The 10,959-nt window shown below is 42.8% G+C and overlaps 2 protein-coding genes across 2 annotated transcripts; both read left to right on the top strand.

Moving 5' to 3' along the window:
• N7483_010778 (uncharacterized protein) lies at positions 1–993 on the top strand (the record flags this gene model as incomplete). Its single annotated transcript, XM_057094205.1, has 1 exon — positions 1–993. The coding sequence occupies one exon, from the start codon at positions 1–3 to the stop codon at positions 991–993; it is 993 nt and encodes a 330-aa protein (XP_056940176.1).
• An 8,534-nt stretch (positions 994–9,527) lies between these two features.
• On the top strand, positions 9,528–10,070 carry N7483_010777 (uncharacterized protein; the record flags this gene model as incomplete). Its single annotated transcript, XM_057094204.1, has 1 exon — positions 9,528–10,070. The coding sequence occupies one exon, from the start codon at positions 9,528–9,530 to the stop codon at positions 10,068–10,070; it is 543 nt and encodes a 180-aa protein (XP_056940175.1).
• Between the last annotated feature and the right edge of the window lie 889 nt (positions 10,071–10,959).

Genomic DNA, 10,959 nt, shown 5'->3' with positions numbered 1-10,959 from the left:
ATGCGCTTTCCCGATATTCCACGCTCAACTATTCAGTATACTCTTACCCAAGAGAAAAAGCGTCAAAAACAAGAGAGCCTACCACGCTCAGGCGCCCCAAAGAAGCTCACCGAAGATGATCGTGACCATATATACGAGACTATACAAGAAAACCTATCAATATTAATCAAAGACCTACTTGCAGAGGTTGATTTTAAGGTCCATCGTATGTCAATTTGGCGTTTAACCCATGAAATGGGCCTTCGAAAATGGAGGAAGATGCAAAGGCCTTCCTTAACACCTTTACATGCGGAAAAACGCCTACGATGGGCCCGACAATACCAACATTTTACACCTTCAGATTGGGCCCGTGTCTATTGGTCAGATGAATGTACAATTGAGCGTGGAATTGGCCAGCGTCAAGAATGGAGCTTTATACGCCCAAAAGACCAGCTTTTTCAGCATCCACAAGAAGGGTCTCAGATCCAAATGATTCCAGCACGAGGAAAGCAAATTAAACAGATGTTTTGGGCTGCTTTTTCTGGTCAACCACGTCGATCTGGTCTTATTCCACTTTTTGGAGATCCTACATCTCAACGGGGTGGTGTCTCTTCTCGTACGATTGAAGAGCTTTATAGGCGTGTTTTACCTACCCTTCTTAATAGCCTTGATCATGATGCTATCTTTCAACAAGATAATGCACCAGTACACACAGCTTGGATTGTACGGAACACTCTTGATGACCTAAACTGCGATATTATGGAATGGTCTCCCTATTCACCTGATTTAAATCCAATTGAGAACCTATGGGCTTTACTAAAGGCTGAAATATTGAAGCGTTACCCTGAGCTTATGCACCTACCAAATAACACATCTACATTAGATCTATTGGTTAAAGCTGCGCAGGAAGCATGGGAAGCGTTAGATATTGAGATCTTTAAGCACCTATCAGACACTATGCCCCATAGAGTGGCAGATGTTATCAAGTATGAGGGCTGGCATACTAGCTATTGAGGCCTTAGCATAGGACATGAATTTTGGAGGTTTCTGCATGGCAGTATTAAAAAGTGGGTCCTCCGGTCCGAAAGTAGTCGAGGTTAAATACTTATGTTACACCACTGTATCTATCCTCTCTGTATCTACATCAAAAGGAGCACCGGACTTATAATATCCTGAATGTTTAGGAGCGAATCCTTATATTCACCCAGCGGCAAGAGGTTATATTTATAGTCGTAAGGATATACTTTAAAGGCATTTTATCACTTATTTATACCTGAATGAGTTTCTCTGTAAATATAAAATACCTGGGTGTATTACTATCACTTTAAAAATTCCTAATTATATATACCATCTTGTTGATATATATAATTTTGTGTTGTGAGAGAAGACCTGAATAAAGATAGAATATACCCTATATATATTATATGTTGTGGTAAGAGAGAAGGTGATAGAATTAGGGGTGCTTTAAGTTAGGGAGAAGAAGGTAGAGTAAAAGGTGATAGAGAATGGGACTACTAGTAGTCCTAAGTTCTAACAGATATACCAGGGAGGATCATATGATCCATATAAGGCACACCTTGTGATGGGCTCTATAAAGTCTGAAGCAGAACGATATAGGCCGACATGCAGTTTACATTCATGCTTAAGGAAGAGGAAGCTATAGTACATGATGGGGCATATATATCTTTCCGCGGATCACGTGTGGGGCTGTAAGCGGAGACGTCCGTGGTCAACTGTCGTCGAACGTGACCGTACGTGATCGTGGCTTTGGGCTTCGTCGAGGATTGACAAGCCCTCGTCGGGTTCAACCCGTTACATTCTATACTTTAAAAGAGTACGCTGTTCGTTATCCTTAAGATATAAAGCACTTACTCTTGTATATATCCCCTTTATCATCTTAACTAATATGGATTAGTGGCATATTTCTAAGTATAATATAAAGAGGTTTTTATGGACTTTCTTTTGATCTTAAGTAGTGGGTAGTTTGGATTAGAGCTATTATACTATATATCAACGCTGTTCTTTATGAAGGTTAGCCCCTTAAAGTACTCGGAGATAAGCTGCTCTTAGGGCTTAAACCTATATTACACTTTAAGTACTAGTGGCTTTAGTACAGTTGACTATCCAAAAGGGGGGTCTCCCTTCTGTATCAAGGATAAAAGATTAAGCGCATTAGGCTCGCGGTTATGTAAGATATAAGATAATGCTAGGGCCCTTCCAAATGGAATAAGTAGCGCTTCTTAAAGTCTTTATTTCAAAAGTTCCACGTAGTTTCAAAGATATCTCGTATAATGTCTCTTTGTATAATATCCCGCTAGATAACCATTCTGAGCTAGATCAGAATTTCGTAGATTCCATAATCAGTAAATATATTTAAAATAGATTTGGCGAAATTTAACATAATTAGTAGACTTTGGCCCATTTGAAAAACAGAGAAAATACAGCGGCAGACAAATATTATAGAGAAAAGGCCTTTAAGGTCTTGCAAATTACCAAGAATTTCCAAGAGTAATTCAGTAGGTAGAGTAAGCAGAGGAGAAATATTGTTGTTGTAGACGTCAATTCTAGAGTGATTCATTGAATCTGCGCTTTTCTGAGAGGTCTGTGAGACCTGGGAGAGTTGATCGATTTCTTGTTGCTGTCTCTCTGAGAAAGCGGTGGAAAGTTGGTGGAGTCTATAGAGGGCAAATTTGAACAGTCAAGCGCAGATATTAAATGAATAATGATACGTATTGCATTAAAATGACTTGTGGGTGCTAGTGCGATTTAAATAGCAGGAAGTGCCAGTGCTGATGCTGATCATAGGGGCACTAATTATTAGGAGGCGGAGCAAGCGGGAGAGGGGTAAAAATGATAATTACTGAAGTGGGGAGCGGTCCTTTGCTCTATTTGTGAACTAAAGAAGGAGAGATGCAAGCTCATCACTGGGGTTGGTGGAGGTATCATTCCATATAGAATACCACAATTCCCCACTACACTAGCATCAGAACACTGCCCAGGTGGCGATATCAATACTTAATTCTATTGATATAAATGCTTGAAGATTAGGTGTTTGTATGCATTAGTGCTGTAAGGTTATTACGAATAAGCATCCTCAACCAATTATTATCCGCCATAATACTAAAGGTGGCCCCCCTAGAGTATTGAACTAAAAATAATATCTCCAGCACATGTGTTAGACTAATCTCAAACTAGTAACCAGCAGGCGAATTTGGGACCTATAGCCAATTAATCTTGCCCAGGTGTATTACACGAAAAATCTATAATGCATGTGATCTCACCTCAAGGCGCATTCAAGTAAAAGTAATAGTTTGGATTGCTCACACTAATGTAGCTGTCTCAACTGGACATAAAAATTGTAGATCTCAGTTATGTTCCGTTGTATATTCCTTATGTTTGCAGGAACTATGGCTTCGGGGTCCCTCCCTCGAAGAATTATCTTTCCCTACTCCAGGCACAATGCCCGTTGGCCGAAACTCGTTTGTCAATTTTCCTCAATGTGGATCAAGCAACCGCTGCCCCATCTCAAACCGATACAAGAGTGAAAGCGCCATTATGCATCTGACCGCAGCTGCCCTCGTCATGCGCAAGGGCGGGCGCGTCGCATGCTTATCAAGATTTACTAGCCTGGCACCGCCCACCTCCAATTCCGAATGAGTGGATCTGCGGGGTCTAATCTGCCTGGATCATGCCGACGGACTAACCATTCTTCCAAGAGAAAACACTTCATGATGAACCATAACAGTACTACTAGGTAGTATATTTTAGGTAGACTACGGGGTACATACTGTCCTAATAAGCTAAAACACTCGTTATGTGACCTGCTGCAATATCAAGATCTCCGCATGCATGATACTATCCTGCTCCGTACATATCTCACAGTAGGACCTCACACATCCAAGGCGCTTGCCCTCAAGCCTAGAGACATTTCAACCAATCCAGAGCGGATTTTTGGCGACTACGAATGTAATGGGCTGTAAGCATCCCCTTTATCTAGCCAATTAACAAATAGCGCATAATGCATCATGATGATCGATCCTTCAAATGTTTGCTCTTTTCCCGAGGAAATAGTACCCAGCCTAATTATTTATAGCCCACCAGCCTCACAATACTAAACGTGTCAACATTTAATAACTAACTAACGTTAACGTGATTCCCGGTCTCACGGATCACCCGGTCTAACGGATCACCCCACCAAAAATCGCGTCTTTCAACCATCCTACCCAATTCAAACACCTACCATGCCACCAACTCGCAATATTTCGGCCGAAAAAAATGCCAACCAAGAGGGCAAGATCTTATTAGCCCTTGACGATATTCAAAGCGGCCGTATCAAATCTATTCGCGCAGCCACGAAGCTTTATGGAATACCCTACACTACACTACACGCACGTTTGGCTGGAAGGCTTCCACGCGTTGATTCTCATCGTTCTTGCTCTAAATTAACAGAATTAGAAGAGGACGCGCTTGTTACATGGATTATCTCTATGGATACACGTGGCGCAGCGCCTAGGCTATCTACTGTACGAGAAATGGCTAATATCCTACTGGCTGCGCGTGGTAGCCACCCCCCACCTACAGTTGGCAAGAACTGGTCATCAACCTTTGTCAATCGACGTAATGAGATTCGAACACGTGTCTCTAGGCGATATGACTATCAACGTGCTTTAAACGAAGACCCTAAATCAATTCGAGCATGGTTTACAACTGTGCAACAAGTTATTGATGAGAACGGGATCCAACCTGAAGACATCTATAACTTTGATGAGACAGGCTTTGCAATGGGCCTTATTTCAACACAGACTGTTGTTATACGACAAGAATAATATGTTCGACGTACTATTTTACAGCCTGGAAACCGTGAATGGGTAACTGCAATTGAAGCTATCTGTGCAGATGGCTATTCATTACCACCTTGTGTGATTTTTAAGGGAAAGGTTGCTATTGCTAGTTGGTTTGATAACCTACCAAAAGACTGGCGACTTGAGGTCTCAGCTAATGGCTGGACTACTGATGAGATTGGTTTACGATGGCTAAAAAAGCTATTTATCCCATCAACAAATTCACGTGTCCGTGGTCGATTTCGGCTATTAATTCTTGATGGCCATGGTAGCTATCTTACGCCTCAATTTGACCGGCTCTGCTCAGAGAATAATATTATTCCGCTTTGTATGCCAGCACATTCATCACATCTATTACAACCATTAGATGTTGGTTGTTTTGCAGTGTTGAAACGTACATATGGTTGTTTTATAAGCGACCTTGCACGTACAGGCTATAACCATATCGACAAGCTTGATTTCTTAGCTGATTTCCAACGCGCACGTGTTGAGGCTTTTCGGCCACATACTATCCAGAATAGCTTTTTAGCTACTGGTTTAGTACCAATTAATGCTGAAAGAGTTCTTTCTAAATTGAATGTTTCTCTACGGACACCTACACCACCAGGTAGCCGACCAAGCAGCAGATCTAGTCAATTTACACCCAAAACACCTAGAACTGTGGTTCAACTTCAGAAGCAAGCTTTAATACTCAAAGATCTTTTAAAACAGCGATCAAACAGCCCTCCAAGCCCGTCCAAATTGATGCTAGATCAAATCATCAAGGGACACTTTATATCGCTACACAACACTGCGCTACTAGCACAAGAAAACGCCAATTTACGTGCAGCGAACGAGAAGAAACGACAGAAGCGTAGTCGATCAACTAGGCAGGTGCCATGTGAACAGGGCTTGACTGTTGAAGAAGGCCTACAGCTACTTACGCAGGTGGAAAGGCCTGTTGAAACACCTGTAATCGAATCACACACCCAGGTTGAACTGCCTATTCAGCCGAATCAGCCAGCCCCTAAGGCTCCACCTAGGTGTAGTGGGTGTCGAGAGATTGGCCATCGAATTAATGTATGTAAAAATCGGTATATTTAGCTGAATTTATTAGTGTTGGTTGAGATAATCGAATGTAAAAAATTTCTAGTGGGGTGGGTGATTGGAACGGCCGTGTGATCGGAACGGCCGTGGCTTACGTTAACGTGATTCCCGGTCGAGCTGCGCACCCACCACCATTAGACAAATTCAAATTCAAATATTTCAACCCAATGCGAATAAATTCAGTTATAAATACGATTTTTACATACATTGATCCGATGGCCAACCTCTCGACATCCACTACACCTAGGCTGAGCCCTGGGGGCTGGCTGATTCGGCTGAATAGGCAATTCAACCTGGGTGTGTGGTTCGACCGCAGGTGCTTCTACTGGCAATTCTAGCTGCGTGAGTAGCTGCAGGCCTTCTTCAACAGTCAAGCCCTGTTCACATGGCACCTGCCTAGTTGATCGACTACGCTTCTGTCGTTTCTTCTCGTTCGCTGCACGTAAATTGGCGTTTTCTTGTGCTAGTAACGCTGTGTTATGTAGCGATATATAGTGGCCCTTAATGATTTGATCTAGCATCAATTTCGATGGGCTTGGAGGGCTATTAGATCGCTGTTTGAGAAGATCTTTAAGCATTGAAGCTTGCCTTTGAAGCTGAACCACAGTTCTAGGTGTCTTAGGTGAAAATTGACTGCTTCGGCTGCCTGGTCGAGTACCTGGTGGTGTAGGTGTTCGTAGCGAAAATTTCAATTTAGAAAGAACTTTTTCAGCATCAATTGGTACTAATCCTGTAGCTATAAAGCTATTCTGGATAGTAGCTGGTTGAAAAGCTTCAAGCCGGGCACGTTGAAAATCAGCTAAGAAATCAAGCTTATCGATATGGTTATAGCCTGTACGTGCAAGATCACTTATAAAGCGACCATAGGTATGTTTCAATACCGCAAAACAGCCAACATCCAATGGCTGTAATAGATGTGATGAATGTGCAGGCATACAGAGCGGAATGATATTGTTTTCAGTGCAGATTCGGTCAAATTGAGGTGTAAGATGGCTTCCATGGCCATCAAGAATCAACAGCCGAAAGCGACCACGGACACATGAATTTGTTGATGGGATGAATAGCTTTTCTAGCCATCGTAAACCAATCTCATCAGTAGTCCAGCCATTAGCTGAGACCTCGAATCTCCAGTCTTTTGGGAGGTTATCGAACCAACTAGCAACGGCAACCTTTCCCTTAAAAATCACACATGGTGGTAATGAATAGCCATCTACACAGATAGCTTCAATTGCTGTCACCCATTCACGGTTTCCAGGTTGTAAAATAGATCGCCGACCGTAGTATTCTTGTCGTGTTACAACTGTCTGTGTTGAAATGAGGCCCATTGCAAAGCCCGTCTCATCAATCACACGTTGGACAGTGGTAAACCACTCTTGTATGATCTTTGGATCTTCATTTAGAGCACGTTGATAGTCATAGCGTCTTGAGATACGTGTACGGAGCTCATTTCGACGCTTAATAAAGCTTGACGGCCAATTAACACCAACGGTAGAAGAAGAGGTTGATCCACGCGCAGCAAGAAGGATATTAGCCATTTCTCCTACAGTAGATAGCCTAGGTGCTGCTCCACGTGTATCCATAGAGATTATCCACTCAGCAAGCGAATCTTCTTCTAGTTGAGTCAATTTATGGCCAGATGGACGCTTATCATGCCATGAAGATAGGCCATGCGCGCGCGCATGGAGTGTAGTGTAGGGTATCTCATAGAGCTTCGCTGCTGCGCGGAGAGAGGTGATACGGCAATTTTTTAAATCTTCCAGTGCCAATAAGATCCTGCCCTCTTGGTTGGTTAATTTTTGCCGAGATTTGGAACGAACTGGTGGCATGGCAGCGGCTTGAAGTAAATGTTTTGGCTGAAAGACGGGATTTTTGATGGGGTGATCGGAACGGCCGTGGCTTACGTTATCCAAATGGTCATGCACAGCCAACCTGGCACCCTATTCCCTCACAACCGAGGAAAACACAAAAAGAAAGTGACCAGACCCGGGCTCGATCCGAGGACCTTGTCGGAACAAGAAGTCGTGAGACTTGTTAACGACACGTGATAACCAACTACACCATCCGGCCTCTATCTATAGGTATATAATGAGACTTGCGAACCTATTGCACCGAGCATTCAGACTATATACAAAACAAGACAATCTGATATAAGGCGAGAAAAGAAAGCAGCAAGTAATGGGAAGAAAGGAACTGAAGTAGAGAGGAGAAACGCATACAAGAAGATATAAGTAGAACATAAATCGCGAAGAAGAACGTAAGCAGAACGCAAGTACTAGTTCGCTCTTTTTTATCCTGATATAGATATACCAGGTAGAATAAAGGTTCACATTGTAAAATTGTGCACCTCCACCAGGTGGCGGATAGAATGGAGAATCTCTCCAGGCACAATGAAGCATCCGGGTATACTGCAGCAGGGGGTATATTCCGGTTGTAATTTGTGGATAGAAAAATGCTTTTTGAGTGAGTCTTAGTGACTAAAGAGATATTTGCTAATTATCGGATGAAGTATTGGATTTGCTAAACATTCAGGACATTAAAGATCCGGTCCAGATGTCGATGAAGGGGATCAGGAGACCTTTAGACCGGGAATGAAGAATAATGCGTAATATATTGGGGGCTGGTACGATTCAAATAACAGGAAGGTTTTGGGCAGTGTAAGTACCAATGCCTATCTAATTATCAGGAGGTGGCGGAGTAGAAAGAAGGGAGGGGTAAAAATAGTACCAGGTGATGCTATGTACACGGTGTACACCCATGTGGCCATTGGGACGCTAATCATTGGGAGTCAGGACATCTGCCAGGCGGGTGAAAATATAGTTTCCTATATTATTTTGCAATACACAAACCTAGACTTTTAATGGAGAAGAAACTTGAAACCGCTGGAATATTCAAAGAAGCTAATATCAGTCCTTTTGGGTTGACCTGATAATGGCAACAAGAGCAAGTCATTATTTAACGCTATCTGGGATCCACTGATACCTAGCTGTTACTTTTACTTGAATGTGCCTCGTGATGAGGTCACATAGCCTAAACCAGGCACTTTAGTACTGCCAGTGGCAATATCGATGCCTTATAAACTGTAACCCCTAGACCATCAATTGCAAGACCCATCTGGCAATGACTTTCTAATTCAATCGTGAATATGACACATCTTGAGATATATTAACAGGCTTTAATAGGCCTTTTTATGCATTAGTGCTATAGCTTTTATCAGTTAGTATTTTTAACCGATTATTATACACTATAATAAATAAGGTAGAAGGCTTAAGGTTATACTAGCCTAAAAATAGTAATCTACCTAAGCGGGTGAATTTTGGAACTACAGGATTCAACCTTGGAAGGATCCTAGGTACTATATTGATTAGCTTCACGGCTGTACTAGGTAGTATCAGACCTATAATCTACCATTAAAAGGCAACTAAACTTGAAAATTGCTGCTGCATTTAATCTAAAGGAGAAAAGGTATGGTTCCAGGGACAACCGTGGCTCAAGATGGAAAACATGGTCACCAGGTAATCATGGCCCAAAGAATCAATTTAATTTTCAGTCCCAGATGAGCATTATGTATAAAAAGTGATGTACTGACGAGCTTGGAATAGATAACACAGAAGACTCGAAAAGATGAATGGGTTTACGCTTACCGATATACAAAAGCAAGCCTTCACCTGTCCCCACTGCTTGAAGTTATGCTTCCTACCAGGTTTTCTGGCAAGCAGTGTTGCCCCCGTCTTGGATTTTGGGGCCCCAGCTCCTCTGTCTCAGAGTAGCCTCAACCTCGGTGGTTTTCCACTGCCCGCAACATCCAAGCTCTCTCTTGACAATGTTCCCCAGAGAGTGACAGCTTTTGGTAGACCTGTTTCGCCACCCAAGCTCTCCCCTGTTCCCCAGAGAGTGACAGCTTTCGGTAGACCTGTTTCTACACCACTTGGCAACAGTACATCAGCCTTCACTCCAGTTTTTGGGGCACCAACGATATCTAATGAGCTCTTCCCTGGACATGTTTCTCCACTACTTGGCAACGGTACATCAGCCTTCACTCCAGCTTTCGGGGCACCGGCGCTATCTTATACACCCAATCCCTCCTTGGGTATTCCTGAAACCCCGAAACCATCAGCTTTTATTTCAGCATTTGGGGCACCAGCGCTACCACACACTTCTGGTTAGGTGGCATCAAAGTCCAAGATGATGCTAGTACCTCGGACTCATGTAAGTGGGATTAAGATAGGCTAGCCTAGGATAGACTTGAAAGGGAACCGGAGAGAGGGCAAGGCAAAAAGCACCGTGACACTAAGGATTCTGAAGATGAGCAGGAAAGAAGAAAGAATGGTCTATGTTCACAGTGACGTTGGAAATATTTACAGAATGGGTTGTAGCTAATGATGGAGTGCGACCGGATGATCGATTACTACTAGTATTAGGACTCAGAATCTTTGCAATGAAATTTATTTTGAGTTCTTCATTTAGATCTCAGCTACAGAATCCGATAGCGGCCACAGGCTCACAGCTCACATGCCTATTAAGTCCTTAAACACACCTCCTACCGAGCTAAATTTATCCGACCCAACGCCCGAACACATAATAACGCACTTCTCCATGACTTTAACTTCACTTTACACCAAGGATTCAACTCATTTCCACCTACTTACCTGGTCGGCCGCCGCTCACATCCTTTCCCACTACACCTACCTTCCAGCCTCCACTCCCTTTATTCAAAAACCAACAAATTACGGTTAGCCCAAGCTATAATGGGCAAGGAGGATAGTATAGGGAACACGGGAAAGAAATTGGACTACAAAACCCTTGATATTTATCGCTATGGTGCAGTATAGGCCAACCAATGTATTGATGTGCTTCTTGGAAATGGGTGGGGCACAAATCCTGGGAAGCCTTTCTTTTTGGTATGGCAGGGACCAGGTGTTTTCGTGGATATTGGATTGACTATCTTGATGATAGAGACCCCAAGCTCAGTATAGCTGAGCCGTTTTGCTTCTACAAATACCACGAGCTAGAAGGAGTCTATAGGAATCTATAAATAGTGTACAACAACACCTTT

This window comes from Penicillium malachiteum, assembly GCF_028827825.1.
Source record: "Penicillium malachiteum strain IBT 17515 chromosome Unknown utg000005l:1.0-9002435.0:326005.0-9005861.0, whole genome shotgun sequence".
NCBI classification, from domain to species: Eukaryota; Fungi; Ascomycota; class Eurotiomycetes; order Eurotiales; family Aspergillaceae; genus Penicillium; species Penicillium malachiteum.
Note: the sequence above shows the minus strand (reverse complement) of the source record. Positions and strands in the feature narration are given on the sequence as shown.